Here is a 16587-nt window from a genome sequence, read left to right on the forward strand (position 1 = left end):
ACTCCGGAGGAATGATACATAAAAAGCGGGGAAGTATGGCTTGACTGGCCCCGCTCTTCAACGCTAGGACTGAGAGGTCGGCTGTTTATAATGAGGTAGAAGGCCTGTATGTGGCAGGCAGCAGACTACTTTTATCTGTGCTTTTGAAAATGGGAAAGGTTTACAACTGGAGATGTGCAATCATCGCGGGTTCGGGAAGTATTCTCTATGGCTATGATGCTGCTGTTATTGCCAGTACGTATGTGCCCCGCAGTGCATTCTTCTTCTTTTTTATATACGTTTACTTACGCTCGACCATAGGTTCGCGCAACAGGGCTTCCTCGACCAATTTTCGCCGTCTGAAAATATACTTGGGTTCGTCATTGCGCTATTTACTTCCGCTTTCTGTTTTGGCGGTTAAGTCAGCATGTATGCTGATACAGATCCACTAACTGGATTTCTGAATACAGTGCTATCGGCTCAGTCTACTTTGCTGGTATAATTGTTGGTCTAGCCTTTGTTAGTCTGCTTGCAGATCGATTCGGCCGTAAGCGCACTATCCAGATCGGCGGCGTCATCGGTCTTATTGGCGCTATCTTCCAGACATGCTCCTATCAGATTGCGCTTTTCTTCGTCGGCCGCGTCGTTGCAGGCGTGGCGTCTGGAATCATGTTGACGACTGTCAACGTCTACCAAGCTGAAATCGCACCGCCGCATCTGCGCGGAACCATGGTTGGTTTCCAAATTGTGACCCTCAATATCGCTGGAACATTAGCTTCTTGGGTAGGCTTCGGATGCAATTATTCAAATAATGCTTCTTTCTCATGGTTAGTATTACTGGTTTCATTCTCTTCGAACTGCTAGTTGCAGATTCTAACTGTTCTGTAGGAGATTCCCAATTGCTCTGCAGTGTGTTCCTGCTATTGGACTGATCATCGGCTGCTTCTTTATTCCTTATTCCCCACGTTGGTGTAAGTATTTGGCTTCGAAATTTCAACCATCAGTGCATTTTCTGATTCAAAATTTGTATAGTGATCTCCAAGGATCGACAATTGGAAGCACAGGCAGTCCTTAGGCGACTCCATGACGACCACAGCGACCCTATGTTCTGGGAGAAGGAGTATCTTCAGATTGCCGCCCAATTGGCGGTAGAGAAAGCTGAGAAGGAAACGAGCAAATGGAGTCATATGATTACAAACCGATCTGAGTTAAGGCGTCTTGCCGTCGCTGTCGCCGCGATGACTTCGGTTCAGACTAATGGCGCACAAACTATTCAAATCTACCAGGTGAGCATCACTCTTTTAACAAGCAGAAGTCTGAAACACTTTCTTACGACCGATTATTCAATAATATAGTCAGTGTTATATGCCGGACTTGGATTCTCTACGCGCATGACTCTTCTGATGGCTGGTATATTTGGAATATGTAATACGTCTGGTGGCATAACCAATCTACTACTCATCGATCGCATTGGCCGGCGAAAGCTCTTCTTGTCAGGACTTTTCTTGCTGTCCGTCTGGCTTGCTGTTTTCGCCGCTTGTTCTGCAAAGTACAACCAAACCCAGTCAGATAGTAAGTTTTAAAATTGTTTTTCTTTCTCATTTGGTTTCTTTGTTTATATACTAATTCGTATTGCAGGTTGGGGTAAAGCAGGTATCGCTTTTGTTATGATTTATATTTATTTCTTTGGATCAACTTTTGCCGCTTCGCCTTATGCGTACACAGCCGAAGTTCTTCCTACGAAAATTCGTGCGAAAGGAATGGCAACTGCGCTGTTTTTCTCCAACAGTGTTGCGCTTATTTTTAGTCAAACCGCGCCAATTGCTCTTGCCAAGATTAAATGGAAGTTTGATATTGTTTTCATTGCGTGTAATGCCGCTTTTTTCCCAATCGTCTACTTCTTTTTCCCTGAGGTAAGCATATTATGTTCTGATTGAGCGAAATGATTCCTGCGAAGGTTTTAATAAAAAATAATGCTAACTCATGTTCTATCATTCAGACTAAGGGCCTCACGTTGGAAGAAATTAATCGCGCCTTTGGTGAAAAGGTTGAGGTGGAAATTAATGAAATGAGTGATGAGCAGGCTGAGATGAAGCTTCAGGTTGCTCAAGTCGAATTTAGTGAGCAGCAGGGTGAAAAACTCGCTTAGTACTTGGATGATGCCCGACCGTTAAATCAACCTCACAGGGATATTTATTATTGAAAAATATATATCTCAGAGAAAATTTAGCATCGGATATTTTCTTACTGTGTTTGATTTGTGGTTATGTTATTGTTGCGTTTACTATTTAATGAAAGGTAGTGAGGCTACGGGCCGGACGACTTGGAAATAAAATTTAAGAACGGATATAGTTATCTCTCAAAACTCTCGATCGGATGATTACAAAAAAGCTACTTAAGTCCAATCATGTTCATACAATGCCGAGGATAATATCAGTGATCACATCATATCATATTTCTCATTTTCACGATGGGCATAGCAAATAGTGAGCAAAAAAACGCGGTGCAAGATAGAATCTTCAGCAATTTTTTTAATTATTTTAGCGCATCTCGAAAAAAATTAGTCAACGAATTATTATTTTGGCTGTTAAAAATATATGAGATTTTTCATTTTAGTTAATATAACTGATTTACCTTCATTTTTTCATTATATTGCTATGGACGACGAGCAACAGAATACTTTTAATACAAGAATACCTAAACCACAACATCCTACTACAATTATGCCTTCTAGACGAACCTGCAATCTCGGTTACCTTTTTTTTTTATTATCTTAAAAGGGCTATAGCCCAGGAATGGAAACGCCTCGCAACCTGGTCTTTCGCTTAAGCAATGTCGGTCAGACAAAAATACTGGACAACGTCACATGATCAAAGAAGTTGTGTAAGGCCGTCTTCTTTTCACCAAATAAAATAGCCTCTATGGCCAAGTTGGTAAGGCGCGGCACTAGTAATGCCGAGATCAACGGTTCAAATCCGTTTGGAGGCATCTTTTTATATTTTTTATTTATTTCTAATAACGCACTACAAAACGGTATTGTTTTTTTTTTGTTTTCGAGTAAGTGCATCAATTACAGAGAAGAGCGAGTGTCTGAAAAAAATGGGCTTTGACGTTTGCTTTTGTTTCATGTACTAGCGAGGATGCATGCACATTTGCGATCATACCGCAAACAAAAAGAGTCAGATTAGAAAGAAGAATTTAAGAAGTAAAATATTTTTGTGATCTTTCCCATAGTGTAAACTCATACTCATACCCCTTCTCTTTTATCCGCTCGCCGACTTTAGGGAGTAGTGAAACCGCTTCCTCGCTCTGCACTTCTTCCAGTATATACTTTCGCAAATCCTCCGGACTAGCCAATTTCCAATCCTCTGATTTTCTAAAGTCTGGCAGGTACGTATCGAGAGATAATGCAGTTTCGTCGGGGGGATACACGATTGTTAAAAGAACGCGCGACGCAGAGAGGTGACGCAGTGCCTCAGCGTATATCTCCGCGCCTCCAATGATGAAGACTTTCGAGGCAGGAGGTACTGCTGACTTAGAGTCAGATGATGAAAGTGCATCTAAGGCACTAGTCAAAGATGCAAACGTAAAAGTGCCCTCGCTGATAGAGAGTTAGATCAATATAAAACTAAAGTGTAACTAAAGCATTGGCAAGAGACCCACCCATGCGAAACAACTGATCGCGAGAGAATTATATTAGTCCGATTTGGCAGCGGTCTAAACTTCTGAGGCAAAGAGTCCCAAGTCTTGCGACCCATGACGACTGCCGGCTTACGAGAGGACTCGTCGTTGCAGGCGGACGTTACCAGACGAAAGAAGGCCATGTCGCGAGGCAGACGCCACGGCAGCGAGCCAGCGCGGCCGATTCCTAGCGTTGAGTGTGTAGCCGCAACAACAAGGGTAACTGAAAGCATGCCTGCGCCTGAGTGGGTCACTGCCATTGTGTGTGCGGTGCAGTCTAGAAGATATGCGAGGCATCGATCCAAAGTCGCGTCTGGAAGGGAAAACAAGCGATTTTACGCGTAGGGAGCAGTGCGGCGCATGAGGCCGGGTAACTATGTTTGATAGTCCAACTCTAAATTGCACAAGATTATTTGGAAGGCCGTTACCCAAATTGTGCTCGATATTATACGAATATATTGCAGTCTGAGTCCAGCCTGGCTCCGTGCCGTCTTTCCATTCGACCTGCTGCAACTCGAGTTGCCGAAAATCAAGCGCCTTCTACATTTCTGGATTGTTTTCGCTCTTATCCAAAGCTTGAGACGCGTTATCTATTCTTCTTCCTCAATGGCAGCGTACTTTCTCGAGATGTTTGCAGTCGTCGAGCTCTGGATCACTCGCATATCGGTATGTCCTCGTCTGGCTCTTTGTTAATCTTGTTGGCATGATCTGATATTTTGAACACCAGCTCGCCTTGGCTCTTATCTTTCTTGGGCCTACAGTGGCACTACTGGCGTATGATTTTACAGTATACGTCTGGCGTGCTCTAGATTCATATATATCAGAAGGCATACGCTTTTTGCTGCATAGCGATGCAACGAATTCACATCTTCATGCATCCGAATCTTTGATAAGCTCATTACCCAGCGATTTGGTGCAGAAACCATCATTTGCGTTAAGTCTACCAGAATCAGAAGGTTCCGACTCAAGAGGCCAGACGCCCGTCATTTCAGTTTCAGAACAACAGCTTGATAGGTCACCGCCAATACCAGCCAAAGATCAAAGCAAGCGACAGCCAGGATCTATTTCCCTTTTTTACAAACGCCACTTGGGAAGAGGTAGGCGCTCACGATCGGAATCGCGATGTTCGTCTCCATCGTTAGAGAGCTATGCCGGTTCCGAAGGATGCGATAAAGCAAGTACTGCTAGCAAATTACTTGAAAGCACGGGTAGTACCGGGAGGATAGGATATGATAATTCCGTCACTACGGCAAGCGGAATTGAGGTACCTTCGACGGCGACCGTGCATAACCTTCAGCCGATACCGGCGGTTTGAGGCGCGTCCAGCGATTTGAGGCGCGTCGAGATGGCTTGGGCTTTACTGATCTATCAGATTGTGTTTTTTATTCTTTGCATGGTTTTATGGAATTTCTTTTATGATGTTACGATGCCCTTTCTAGTATACGGTATAGGAAGAGACTGGTTTAAATTATTGTTCTATTGCGGTATCGACGACAAGATTAGCGGACAGGATTGTTACTAATACCAGCGTGCGAAGAGGAAGTTACTCGATACAGCAGACGATAAAGTGTCATCATGAGTATTGTTCTATTGCTTATCGTTTTATATTTATTTTTGAGCGAGCTCAAGGTGAGATTGTTAGTTAGCAAAGCAGAAGAAGGCTCTAGAGATTTTTCTTGTCGATGCTATTGTAACCAAATGGTATGGTATCGTGTTTTATGTGATAAAAACCGTCATGTAACACATGTGGGATCGGAGTTTATTGCTTCTCGTGTGTTTTTTTTATTGATTTATGCGCCCCACCGCGACGCGTGCAGGAGTCAGATATGTGACGTTTAATTAAATGCTATCGACTGCTTGCACCATGACATTTATCTGCGTATATCGATGTGGCTTAATACTATGTCTGTTTCGCATGATAATGGCAGCTATTTTATCTTCAGGGGTCGCGGTGGCACTATATCTGGGTATCTGCGCTTATCTTATGTTTTACTGTATGCTTATAGAAGATTGCTTATTGAATGCAATGAATATTACTTGCTACGTATTCGCGATACACAGATATGAATTGATAGTTGACAACTTTCTCCGCATCGCACTACCCGCAGCCTACCTGAAAACGATTAAGGCAAGCGATCTACACTGCAGTAGCCTCGATTGTTTCGCTAGATCGTCCAAACTCTACCGCGAGATAGTCAGCATCCTTATCTGCTTTTTCGGCCCCATACCTCGGCTTTGACATTGCGAGTTATGCACCTGCCTGAATGTTAATTGGCAATTGTGCGCATAAAGAAAAGAAGTTCAATTCGTGTGCAATGAACAACAATATGTGCTGCTAGGTATCTGAGCTGACTCTGCAAACAAGAGATCTTATCTCTCTGCATAGAGTAAGTAAACCTCTAACGACGCCTAATCTATGTTCAAGACATGACTGCACGACTGAATTATGCTCACTGGCCCAGTCATTGTCTGTTTAAATAAATTGCCGGGCGGGCCGATGATGCTTGTACCTGTTTCATATACCGGCGGCAGAGGCTTCTTACCACGTCTCAATACTACTAGTCTTTTGATCCACAAGAAAAGTCTATCGAGTGATTATCTCATACTTATATAATAGACGAAAATTAGACTTTTTAGTAGTAGATTGTGAATGGCCAATGCTTCATCGTGGCGTCCAAACTACACTCGGTCCCTACCCTGCATGCTCTTTGTTCCTGACGAGTCATTCTCATCCTGCCTAACCTTCTACTGTCTGCATCGCGTGCACTCTCAGCATTTTTTTTGACCCCCATTCTTCTTTTTAGCACAAGTATACCTCATAGAACAGCTTAAACTTGAATCAGCGACTGTCGTTAATTTACTTTCCACCGCAAAGCTAGTTTCTGTAAACTTTTATGATTCCAAAATCTTACTGATGTCGCAATCCTTGCAAATGGCAAATTTTTTTTTTTATTAAAGTTGACCTCTGTTTGATTCATATATCTGATTTTCTGTGATTTCCGACAGATCTTTTCATTTTCTTCTTCTGTACCGAGTCTGTTGCAGAAAAAAAAAGCAGTCAGGTATCTAAAATGAGTTCCATTAGCCAAGAGACCTCGTCTCCCTCCTACGACGCTGGTGATATAATCCACGTCAGATCAGAGAGCAAGACTCAGGATACCCGCAGCAGTGTTGAAGACAATGTTGGCGTCTTTGATAAAGTTTCCGATGACAGACGTAATATTGGAATATTCAGTGCTGTATTCTTGATTTTCAACCGTATGGTTGGTACTGGAATCTTCTCCATAACCAGTACAATTCTCAAGTTAAGTGGGAGTGTCGGACTATCAATGTTCATGTGGATCGCTGGTATGCTCATTGCTGCCGCCGGTATGCTCGTCTATGTCGAATTTGGCACTGCTATTCCACGGTGAGTCTTATTTGATATATATGTGTGTGCCTCAAAAAAAATCTTTCTGACCATGTTATTGCAGAAATGGTGGAGAGAAAAACTACTTGGAATACGTGTACAAAAAGCCAAAGTTCCTGGTGACTGCCATGTACGCATCTTATGCCCTATTACTAGGCTGGGCTGGTTCTAATTCAGTCGTCTTTGGCGAGTACATCCTCAACGCTGCTCAAGTCGAGGTGAACCGTTTCAATCAGCGTGGTGTTGGATTAGCTTGCATCACTGCCGCATTCTTGATCCACGGTCTTGCTCTGAAGTGGGGACTTCGATTGCAAAATGCCCTAGGCTTTATAAAATTGGTGGTAATTTTGATTATTATTGTCTGCGGCTGGGTCGCTCTTGCTGGACACGCCAGAGTTCCGAATCCACATAATTTTTCGAATGCATTTGAAGGAACGACGGGAACCGGATATGGAGTTGTTACCGCCTTGTACAATGTCATATGGTCGTTTATCGGGTACTCGAATGCAAATTACGTATGTATGCATGTATACTGATTGATGATCATCTCTGATTAATTTTATGAATATTTAGGCATTGAGCGAGACTCGAAATCCAGTCGGTACTCTCAAAGTCGCTGCTCCCGCTGCGTTGATCCTTGTCTCGATTCTTTACCTGCTAACAAATGTTGCATACTTTGCGGCGATCTCTAAAGAAGATATCGCAGACTCTGGCCGTATCCTCGCAGCCACGTTTTTCCGCAACATGTTTGGCGAGCGCGCCGAACGCGCAATGTCAGTCTTTGTTGCTCTTTCTGCTTTTGGCAATGTCTTGGCCGTTATTTTCTCGCAGGGTCGCATTGTGCAGGAACTAGGACGCGAAGGAATTCTTCCATTATCAAAGTTATTTTCGAGCAATAAGCCATTAAACGCGCCATTTATGGGTTTGTTTGAGCATTGGGCTGTGTCTGTGATTATAATGCTCGCGCCTCCGCCGGGTGATGCGTACAATTTCTTATTGAACGTTATCTCGTACCCGCTCTCTGTGGTCAACACCTTTGTGTCACTAGGTTTGATTATCATTTACCTTAACCGTCACAAGTATCCAGATTTTAACCCAAAGATTCGAGCAACGTTACCAGTCGTCGTTTTCTTTTTTCTGTCAAGCGTATATCTTATCGCTGCACCGTTCGTACCACCAAGTGATCCGTCGCAGAACGTGTACACTTCGCTACCTTATTACTTACATGCGGTAGTCGGTATTGCTATATTCGGCGTCGGTGCAGTGTATTGGGTAATTTGGGCGCATATCTTGCCATCGCTTGGTAAATATCGATTAGTCAGGTCTACGATTGTGGGTGATGATGGATGGAGTAGGAATCTGATTAAGAAAGAGTACAATGAGTCAGTTCTAGACGTCGAGTACTCTGAAAAGTAAATGTGGTAATATCAATCAGTTGTTTTCACTTAATTCATTCATTCAGAAAAGGTATAACACGAGTGTAGTTACGATATCCCAATGCTAGAAAGCCCACACTAAGACAGCTAGTGCAAGTGGACTCTAAACATCCATAAACTCCTATCAATATGTCCTTTCATAGACCCGCACAATAATCACAATAGTTTCAAAGAATTTTTTTCTTTTACTCATTTCTTCTCCTTGACCGGTGTCTTTGCCTGTTTAGCCTCTTTGAACTTCTTGATCTTGTCCGCGACTTTAACTTCCAATCGCTTCTGTAAATCTTTACGAAATCCCAACACGAAAACAGCCTCATAAGTAACAAAAAATGGCGCAAGAATGAGTGCTTGAACCAAATTATCTAAGAGAGCAGGCGCTCTATGCTCAAATACGCCATGTCCGATAAATTGAGCGATCCATGAAATAACAAAGATCACGCCGGCAACCGAGTTAGCTTTTGCGATATAGCTGTCATTTTCAAGAATATCGGTGAAAAGCATAGAGGACCCAATAACAATAGGAGCGACAGCGGTACCGACATAGGGATCAAGAAGAATATAAAGGATTGCTAACCCGGCACTGGATAAGACTCCTAGATTCGCATAAGCATCCAGTGAGCTCTGAAATACTGGCAAAGGGCTTTTAAAATTTGCTAGTAGAAAAAAAGAGGAAAACGTAATTAAGGGTACGCAAATTGAATGGATAAGTATATTGACTTTATTGCCTGTCGGAAAAATAGTAATCGAGTCAGTATTTCGTGCGTCGTAAATACCCTTTCTAATCTGACAAACTCACTATGATAAGCCATATAAAAGCTTAACTGATCTTCTAAGTTTAAAACACCCTTCATTTTTAATAGGACTTGCTCATCAATCTGATATGTTCAGCTTGGGTTGGTGTGCGTTTGCAAGAGCGAAAGAGAGGAGGAGTCTGACACCGGCTGGGAGCAACTCAATGGTCTATGCTGGTGTGGAGAAGCGGCCGCCTCTATACTTCTGCCGAGGTAGCACCAACGCTTATCACTACAAACTTACTGAACAGACCGTAACCTTTCCATCTTGCAAATCGGAATGAACTACATCTTGCTACAGATTTAAAATAATTTAACGATTAATCAAATTGCCCTTAGACCTAAGGCGTGATAAAAACAAAAACTATAAAAAAAGGAATACAAATAATAAATGCCAATTTGTTTGTTTCGGGATCCTAACAAATTCACATAAAACACAAAAAGGCAGGCCTTCTCTCTAAAATTTTGATTTATAAAAAAATAAAGACATTCTTTCCTCTTTTCAACTTTGAAATGTCTACCCGTCTTGCAGCAAACTCATTAGATCCCGCAACCGTCGTCCTTCTACAAGCCAACCTCCAACTTTTTTCTTCTACTATGAATTATTATGTGTAAATAATTTAAGCAAAGGTGGAGACGAAGGTCTCGGTGACGCTCTTCAACTTGGCGAGACCCTCAGTCGAGAGCTCACCCTTGATGCTGAGCTCCTCCAAGAAAGCGGGCTCGTTGGTTTTGAGGTACGAGTTGAACTCGACCTCGAAGGCCTCGATTCTGTCAAGAGGAATGTTGTCGAGGTATCCGTTGACACCGGCGTAGATAACAGGAACTTGCTGCTCCACCGACAGGGGAGAGTACTGCTTCTGCTTCAGGAGCTGGGTGAGACGCTCACCACGGTTAAGAGTCTGCTTGGTCGAGGCATCAAGATCCGAACCGAACTGAGCAAAGGCAGCGACTTCACGGTATTGAGCCAAGAAAAGCTTGAGCGAACCAGCAACCTGCTTCATGGCCTTGACCTGAGCAGCGGAACCGACACGCGAGACGGAAAGACCGACGTTAATGGCAGGTCGGATACCCTTGTAGAACAACTCAGCCTCCAAGAAGATCTGACCGTCAGTAATGGAAATGACGTTAGTAGGAATGTAAGCAGACACATCACCACCCTGGGTCTCAATGACAGGAAGGGCAGTCATGGAGCCTCCACCATGCTTCTCAGACATCTTGGCGGCACGCTCGAGAAGTCTCGAGTGGAGGTAGAAGACATCACCGGGGTAAGCCTCACGACCGGGGGGACGACGAAGCAAAAGCGACATCTGACGGTAAGCAACAGCCTGCTTCGACAAATCATCGAAGATAATCAACGAGTGCTTGCCGTTATCACGGAACCACTCACCAATAGCGGAAGCGGTGAAAGGAGCAATGTACTGCAGAGGAGCGGCCTCAGAAGCAGTGGCAGCAACAATAACGGAGTACTTGAGCGCATCGTTCTGCTCAAGGGTCTGAACGAGCTGAGCGACAGTCGAACGCTTCTGACCGACAGCGACGTAAACACAGTAGAGCTTCTTGGACTCATCAGCACCGTCATTCCACTTCTTCTGGTTGAGAATAGTGTCAAGAGCGACAGCGGTCTTACCAGTCTGACGATCACCAATGATCAACTCACGCTGACCACGTCCAATGGGGACAAGGGCATCGACGGACTTAAGACCAGTCTGCATGGGCTCGAAGACGGATCGTCGGGGAAGAATACCGGGGGCCTTGACCTGAGCACGGCGGCGCTCAGCGACCTCAATGGGTCCCTTACCGTCGATGGGGTTTCCGAGAGCATCGACGACACGGCCGAGAAGGGCTGGGCCGACACCCACATCAACAATCTTTCCGGTACGCTTAACAGTCTCGCCCTCCTTGACGAGACGGTCAGAACCGAAAAGCACAGCACCGACCTGGCCAGCCTCGAGATTAAGAGCCATACCCTGTACACCGGAGGCGAACTAATACACAAGAATTAGATATCCATTGAGCGACGATATTAAAAAATTATATAGCATACCTCAATAAGCTCCTCAGCCTGGCAGTTGTTGAGACCGTGGACACGGGCGATACCATCACTAAAAACGCATTGTCAGTATGAATCTAAAACATCTATCCTTCACATCAAAGAAAATTAAAAGACGAAAATAAGAAATCAATGTAAAAAGATGAGGTCAATCACAGAGCTGAACAATATTGATGAATAGGGTAATGAAAAGTGTTTGAGGACAGAACTTTCTTCTAAGGTCTAGACACTTCCGCATCATCCGAATATTCCCACAGTAACAGTAAAACAAAAAAAATTCCAAAGAAGCATTAAAAAGAAACTATTAAAAGATACTAATGCTGAATTTTCTGATGTGATGGATTAATTTGAAAAGTGGAGAAGTTGTGTACTAACCCAACGGACAAGACACGTCCAGTCTCGGCAAGGTTGGTGTCGCTAGAAACTCCTCTTATTCTCTCCTCGAGAATCGACGAAACCTCAGTAGGGCCAGCCTTGGCATCAGCGTAACCACGCTTCATGCAAACGGGAGCACGGATGACCTATACCAAATAAACGTTAGTAAAAAGAACTTGTTTATTGTCGGGCTCGTCGAAGTCGTCTAAACAGCCTTTTAAATCATCCCGAGCCCCAGTTTTACGAGCCAATTTCGAAAGCAAGCATCCCATCCATCCACACTAGACAAAAGCAACAGAAGATGATAGAGTAGAGCTAATTGAAGTCAATTGCGGGCGAAGGCAAGACTAAAGGGCAAAACAAGGAAGACGGCTTTGAGAACAAACGCTCTTCCGGATCGCGGTTCCAGTCTGGCAACCAATCAATCAATTCAACCGAGAAAATGACAGTTAAAAAGTCATTGCACGGCGCTGAACAAGGAGAATAGGGTCTTTCGGATGGATGGATGGGTTATAAGGCATGTCCGAGGGGATCGGGAGACTGTAGCGACGAAAACGCGACACCCGGGTATCGGACAAGTTGCGGGTCGAACATACGGCAGGGGTGACTCGCTTGGCAGCGACGGCGATGCCGACGCGAGCGGTCTGACGGAGGGCAGAGCGGGAAAGCATTGCGAATGGGGAGAAGTAGAATGGGTGGTGGTGGATGAGAAGGCAGAGGTGAGGAAGGAAGAGCGAGAAAAGGGTAACGCACCAAATATTTTCGGACAGTACCGCCTCGAGACGCGATTGGTCCTAAACATATGACCCTAACCCATACCAGCTGCGTCCACATTGGCAGATCACAGGTCACAGAAGGTCACTTTAAGTCACGCCCGACACCACACCACATCAGCGATATCTTCACGAACGAGTTTTCACGAACGAGTTTTATCCTTTCGATACTTTCCCGCAATCATCAGCCATGTCCTCACTTCTCCGCGCCCGCATTGCGCGCCCGCTTGCCGCCCGCCCATCCGTTCAGCTCTTTACTGCCGCAGCTCGCCGCAACATCCACGAGATTTACACCGTCGACGAGGCCAAGGCCAAGGCCTTCATCGACGAGGAAGTCGCCGTCGAGGAGCACGCCGGTGCCACTGCCGGTCTTTGGTACAAGATCTCTCTGTTCCTTGCTATCCCTCTTTGCGCTGCGGCTATCTACCGCTCATACGGTATGGAGAAGGAGCACATTCACCATCTCAAGCACGACGCCGAGCACTATGACGAGGACTCGGCCCCTAACGAGTTTGTCTACCAGAACATTCGTAACAAGGAGTATGTTGCGTTCCATTTTCGATACCGAAATTTTCAAGAATGTTAAGTTAATATATTTTTTGCAGTTTCTTCTGGGGCGATGGTGATAAGACTGCTTTCTGGTCTGACCTTGCCAACCATCACAAGCGCTAAATAAGCGACCTTTCTTCCATACAGACTTTTATTCGAATTCTATCATTTAAATAAATCATTTGAAACATATCATATCTTTAGACAATCAGGTTATGATCGAGAACTTTAACAGTTCTTGTCTACATTATTTGATCTTCAATGGTTACAGTGCGTAGATATGTTGGGAATTTTACGTGGCTTGGGTTTTTGCAGCAGCGCTTTTATTTTATCAGGAATTATTGACACTGCTAGATTGGATATCGTGCCTGCAGAGCAGAAGTGGGGGTAGTCTGACATTATTTGCATCATCTTTTTCCATCGACAACGTAACAAAAACTTATAACTTTATTCAAACTAAAGGAGCCAAACAGCTATCACACGCTAAGCAATCTGCAAATTAAAGAGGCACGAGTCTATGTACTATTCCACACAATCTACAAATAATCCTTCTCGGCCACAAAGGCACCTGCAAATGCAAGCTCTATCCACCTATCTAGACGGTCATACACAACCTTATTGCTGTTATGAAAATTGATACTGTGATCAGAGTCAGGGAACACAAACATATCGTAGTTTTCAACCTGTGCAAGATCAAACTTATCCAACAACGCGAGAGTATTCTGGAAATGCACGTTATCGTCACCAGTGCCGTGCATAACTAAAAATCGTTCAGCGCCCTTCAAAGCAGTCACGTTTTTAATTGCAGACCCATCATATCCAGCAAAGTTATGCTGCGGTGTATGCATATATCGCTCAGTGTAGATCGAATCATAGAAACGCCAATCAGTCACTGGCGCGACTGCCATTCCATACGAGAACGTCTTACCGCCATCTTGTTCCAACGTCTTGAGCGTCATATATCCGCCATAACTCCAACCCCAAATTGCAATACGGGAGGGATCGACGTAGCTCTTTTTGGCCCATATACGCGCCGCAAGAATCTGATCATGTGCCTCCCAGTATCCAAGGTTGTCGCGCACTATTGCTCGGAATTTTCGGCCCATGAACCCAGTTCCGCGACCATCGACAGACACAATAATTGCGTCCTTTCGACTGGCAACATATGTCTCAAATCCAATAGAGAACCTTTTGTCAACTGTCTGACTACCAGGACCTTGGTATAAATGGAAAAGAACAGGGTACTTTTTATTCGGATCAAAGTCGCTTGGTCTAATTTCAAACGTATTGACAACTAGGTCTTTCTCCAAAGTGATTTGTTCCCAAATAGTCTCTGGTATTTTATAGCGATCAAGCATCTTCTTGAGATCCGCGTTCTCTTGCAATGTAGTCTCAGTGCCTTCACGCAAACTCAAAAGTTTTTGCCATGGCACGTCAGGACCTTTATAAGATAGCAAGAGATATCCGCCACCTGTCGAAAACGACACCGAGTAATATCCGTCTGTTGACTCGTCGGTAATGCTTTTAAAGTTTGACCCATCAAGCTTGACAGAGTAGACATGTCGTTCGGTAGGATCTTTCTTGGTTGCGACAAAATATACTGTTCCACTAGACAAATCAACTGCCGATGGCGCGGCAACGACTTCCCACTCTCCTCTAGTCAAAATCGTCTTCGGAGAAGTAGCCTCAATGGGCTCAAAGTACGCAAGATGATCATATCCATCAACAATAACAGTGTCGATATATCCATCCTGCATCCGTCCTTGGCTTGCGTTAGCAGGGATGTACGTCGTATCTTGAGTGACTTCAAACCAACCACCGTCTTGCCCGCTAAAATCTTCCTCGCGAACAACAGCACCGGTACGTTTCGCTGGATCAATGACAACAATCTTGAGTAAATCGCTCTCTCGATTAGTTTGGCGCATAAGAACTTTCTCACCAACCCATACAACCTCGGTGATTAATCGGTCGTCATCAGAAAGATTTCGAGAGTCGACGACTTCAGGGAGGAACACCTCATAAGTCGATAGATCAAGGAACATCAACTCAACAATCGGATTGTTGTATCCAGCTTTAGGGTACTTAATATCCACCATATCGGGATAAGAGCCATTCTCAATAGGATGCTGTTCGAAATAGGGAATCGAATACTCAGGCACCATTGAATCATTAGACCGCAAAAAGGCAAGATATTTTCCATTATCAGCCCACCATAGAGCATAGTTACCCGAAAAGACTTCTTCTTCATATACCCAATCAGGAATACCGTAGAATAGATCTTTGTCGCCGTCATTGGTCACTTGCTTGACCGAGGTTGGATCGGACACGTTGCGGATGTAAAGATTGTTCTCTAGGACATAGGCAACGTATTCGCCAGTCGGGGACCATTTGGCAATCCTCACATTGGCATTAAGATCTCCTGGAATCAAGGGCGTCACGGACTTGCTGTCAGCATCCAAAATCCAGTACATTCCAAAATACGAATGACGCCAGTTCTAAAAAAAAACACCATCAGTACTACTAATAACATAGCTATCACTTAATTTAAACTCACCTTTTTGGGATTAGTCAAAAGAAGCACCTGTTCAAGTCCTTTTCCTGGCCAAGCATTCGAGATAATGTAATCGGAACCCTCGTACTTGAACGATCGTGAATCAATCAGCGTCTTTGGCTCTGAAATTGTTGCACCAGAGTAATCTCCAATTAGCAACTTTCCAGATGCATCATGCTCAGCATATAGTCCATCGTGACCAGCGATACCGTCGTCAAGCCAATCAATTGAAACACGCTTTGCTCGAAATGTGCCGCCTAGAACATCATCTAACTTCATCGCCGAGTATATCTTATCATCAGGAGGAACGGAGGTACCCCCGCGACGCATAGACGTGACGAGATAGAAAATCAAACCAATAACCCACAATACAGTAAGACCGCCAAGCACACCCACAAATATCTTCTTCGTTAGTCGCTTCTTGCGCACCTCATCTGACGAAGGTACTGGAACGTCATCTTCGTCTTCGTCGTCAACTCCTAAAGTAGCACCTGAAACATTGAGAGACTGCACAGCAGCACCTGCTGCGCCGTTATTGAGAGCCGCTGCCGGCTCAGTCGCAGACACGGCTCGTTCGATATCAACAGTGCCGGCAGCAGCGTCATCACCTTCATCACCGTCATCGTCGTCACGGTATCCATCTGGATTCATCGCTGAAAGAAGGAGTCTTTCAGATTCAGCAGAAGCCGGCATTCCTGATGCGCCGGATGTGCTCTTGCCGCGCAATTTTGCGGTCGCAGCCGTAATTGGGTTTGCCAATGATTGCGGGGCCATACTCCCAATTCTGCTTGCGTTGGAAGAAGAAAGAGAAATAGTAGATGCACCTGATCGCAGAGAAGGAGAAATAGAACTTACAGCACCGGGACTCCCAGTGGACAGACCTTGAACAGGGAAGGCGCCAAAAACGGACGTCGCTGAAGGATGCTGAAGAGGCGGGGTTCCAAGACCGGTACTTGTCGGTCTTGAGAAATTCGCTACACGAAGCGAGTT

At 44.6% G+C, this 16587-nt stretch overlaps 8 protein-coding genes and 1 non-coding gene across 9 annotated transcripts; 5 read left to right on the forward strand and 4 right to left on the reverse strand.

Annotated features, from left to right (window-relative positions):
- The first annotated feature begins 22 nt into the window (after positions 1-22).
- Positions 23-2352, forward strand: V2V93DRAFT_172463 (general substrate transporter). Its single transcript, XM_066906931.1, has 8 exons — positions 23-238; positions 301-354; positions 450-806; positions 868-950; positions 1012-1265; positions 1335-1551; positions 1618-1892; positions 1979-2352. Exons 1-8 carry the CDS (start codon positions 150-152, stop codon positions 2126-2128), a joined length of 1479 nt encoding a protein of 492 aa, XP_066766939.1. The 5' UTR covers positions 23-149; the 3' UTR covers positions 2129-2352.
- A 542-nt stretch (positions 2353-2894) lies between these two features.
- V2V93DRAFT_t16 lies at positions 2895-2967 on the forward strand. The gene has a single exon. It is a non-coding gene; the product is annotated as a tRNA-Thr (tRNA).
- Positions 2968-2998: 31 nt separating this feature from the next.
- On the reverse strand, positions 2999-3962 carry V2V93DRAFT_366440 (dihydrofolate reductase-like domain-containing protein). Its single transcript, XM_066909317.1, has 2 exons — positions 3643-3962; positions 2999-3580 (listed from the first exon to the last, which is right to left on the reverse strand). Exons 1-2 carry the CDS (start codon positions 3918-3920, stop codon positions 3178-3180), a joined length of 681 nt encoding a protein of 226 aa, XP_066766940.1. The 5' UTR covers positions 3921-3962; the 3' UTR covers positions 2999-3177.
- A 304-nt stretch (positions 3963-4266) lies between these two features.
- Positions 4267-4975, forward strand: V2V93DRAFT_379038 (uncharacterized protein; the record flags this gene model as incomplete). Its single annotated transcript, XM_066911991.1, has 2 exons — positions 4267-4326; positions 4388-4975. The coding sequence occupies 2 exons, from the start codon at positions 4267-4269 to the stop codon at positions 4973-4975; spliced, it is 648 nt and encodes a 215-aa protein (XP_066766941.1).
- Positions 4976-6503: 1528 nt separating this feature from the next.
- Positions 6504-8590, forward strand: V2V93DRAFT_172568 (putative high affinity methionine permease protein). Its single transcript, XM_066906932.1, has 3 exons — positions 6504-7069; positions 7134-7584; positions 7643-8590. The coding sequence occupies exons 1-3, from the start codon at positions 6732-6734 to the stop codon at positions 8483-8485; spliced, it is 1632 nt and encodes a 543-aa protein (XP_066766942.1). The 5' UTR covers positions 6504-6731; the 3' UTR covers positions 8486-8590.
- On the reverse strand, positions 8488-9630 carry V2V93DRAFT_366447 (uncharacterized protein). Its single transcript, XM_066909318.1, has 2 exons — positions 9302-9630; positions 8488-9230 (listed from the first exon to the last, which is right to left on the reverse strand). The coding sequence occupies exons 1-2, from the start codon at positions 9354-9356 to the stop codon at positions 8695-8697; spliced, it is 591 nt and encodes a 196-aa protein (XP_066766943.1). The 5' UTR covers positions 9357-9630; the 3' UTR covers positions 8488-8694.
- Positions 9606-12443, reverse strand: V2V93DRAFT_366448 (P-loop containing nucleoside triphosphate hydrolase protein). The gene is made up of 4 exons (XM_066909319.1): positions 12321-12443; positions 11725-11870; positions 11344-11401; positions 9606-11284 (listed from the first exon to the last, which is right to left on the reverse strand). The coding sequence occupies exons 1-4, from the start codon at positions 12393-12395 to the stop codon at positions 9917-9919; spliced, it is 1647 nt and encodes a 548-aa protein (XP_066766944.1). The 5' UTR covers positions 12396-12443; the 3' UTR covers positions 9606-9916.
- Positions 12444-12602: 159 nt separating this feature from the next.
- On the forward strand, positions 12603-13601 carry V2V93DRAFT_366454 (cytochrome c oxidase, subunit VIa). Its single transcript, XM_066909320.1, has 2 exons — positions 12603-13037; positions 13103-13601. Exons 1-2 carry the CDS (start codon positions 12688-12690, stop codon positions 13167-13169), a joined length of 417 nt encoding a protein of 138 aa, XP_066766945.1. The 5' UTR covers positions 12603-12687; the 3' UTR covers positions 13170-13601.
- On the reverse strand, positions 13583-15876 carry V2V93DRAFT_322470 (dipeptidyl peptidase IV N-terminal region-domain-containing protein; the record flags this gene model as incomplete). Its single annotated transcript, XM_066907406.1, has 2 exons — positions 13583-15541; positions 15601-15876. 2 exons carry the CDS (start codon positions 15874-15876, stop codon positions 13583-13585), a joined length of 2235 nt encoding a protein of 744 aa, XP_066766946.1.
- Positions 15877-16587: the final 711 nt, after the last annotated feature.

The sequence above is a fragment of the Kockiozyma suomiensis genome (assembly GCF_038497685.1).
Source record: "Kockiozyma suomiensis strain NRRL Y-17356 unplaced genomic scaffold V2V93scaffold_4, whole genome shotgun sequence".
NCBI lineage: Eukaryota > Fungi > Ascomycota > Lipomycetes > Lipomycetales > Lipomycetaceae > Kockiozyma > Kockiozyma suomiensis.

What these genes read in the sequence shown, in the direction of transcription:
- V2V93DRAFT_172463 (XM_066906931.1), top strand. Translation starts at nt 150, where the DNA reads ATGGGAAAGGTTTACAACTGGAGATGTGCAATCATCGCGGGTTCGGGA. An exon ending in CCGTCTGAAAATATACTTGG is followed by an intron (nt 355 to 449) that starts GTTCGTCATTGC and finishes TTCTGAATACAG; the next exon opens with TGCTATCGGCTCAGTCTACT. An exon ending in CAACCAAACCCAGTCAGATA is followed by an intron (nt 1,552 to 1,617) that starts GTAAGTTTTAAA and finishes TTCGTATTGCAG; the next exon opens with GTTGGGGTAAAGCAGGTATC.
- V2V93DRAFT_366440 (XM_066909317.1), bottom strand. Translation starts at nt 3,920, where the DNA reads ATGGCAGTGACCCACTCAGGCGCAGGCATGCTTTCAGTTACCCTTGTT. An exon ending in CGATCAGTTGTTTCGCATGG is followed by an intron (nt 3,581 to 3,642) that starts GTGGGTCTCTTG and finishes ACTCTCTATCAG; the next exon opens with CGAGGGCACTTTTACGTTTG.
- V2V93DRAFT_172568 (XM_066906932.1), top strand. Translation starts at nt 6,732, where the DNA reads ATGAGTTCCATTAGCCAAGAGACCTCGTCTCCCTCCTACGACGCTGGT. An exon ending in TTTGGCACTGCTATTCCACG is followed by an intron (nt 7,070 to 7,133) that starts GTGAGTCTTATT and finishes ATGTTATTGCAG; the next exon opens with AAATGGTGGAGAGAAAAACT. An exon ending in GGTACTCGAATGCAAATTAC is followed by an intron (nt 7,585 to 7,642) that starts GTATGTATGCAT and finishes ATGAATATTTAG; the next exon opens with GCATTGAGCGAGACTCGAAA.
- V2V93DRAFT_366447 (XM_066909318.1), bottom strand. Translation starts at nt 9,356, where the DNA reads ATGAAGGGTGTTTTAAACTTAGAAGATCAGTTAAGCTTTTATATGGCT. An exon ending in CTTTTATATGGCTTATCATA is followed by an intron (nt 9,231 to 9,301) that starts GTGAGTTTGTCA and finishes TTTTTCCGACAG; the next exon opens with GCAATAAAGTCAATATACTT.
- V2V93DRAFT_366448 (XM_066909319.1), bottom strand. Translation starts at nt 12,395, where the DNA reads ATGCTTTCCCGCTCTGCCCTCCGTCAGACCGCTCGCGTCGGCATCGCC. An exon ending in CCAAGCGAGTCACCCCTGCC is followed by an intron (nt 11,871 to 12,320) that starts GTATGTTCGACC and finishes TATTTGGTATAG; the next exon opens with GTCATCCGTGCTCCCGTTTG. An exon ending in GGACGTGTCTTGTCCGTTGG is followed by an intron (nt 11,402 to 11,724) that starts GTTAGTACACAA and finishes ATGCGTTTTTAG; the next exon opens with TGATGGTATCGCCCGTGTCC.
- V2V93DRAFT_366454 (XM_066909320.1), top strand. Translation starts at nt 12,688, where the DNA reads ATGTCCTCACTTCTCCGCGCCCGCATTGCGCGCCCGCTTGCCGCCCGC. An exon ending in CAGAACATTCGTAACAAGGA is followed by an intron (nt 13,038 to 13,102) that starts GTATGTTGCGTT and finishes TATTTTTTGCAG; the next exon opens with TTTCTTCTGGGGCGATGGTG.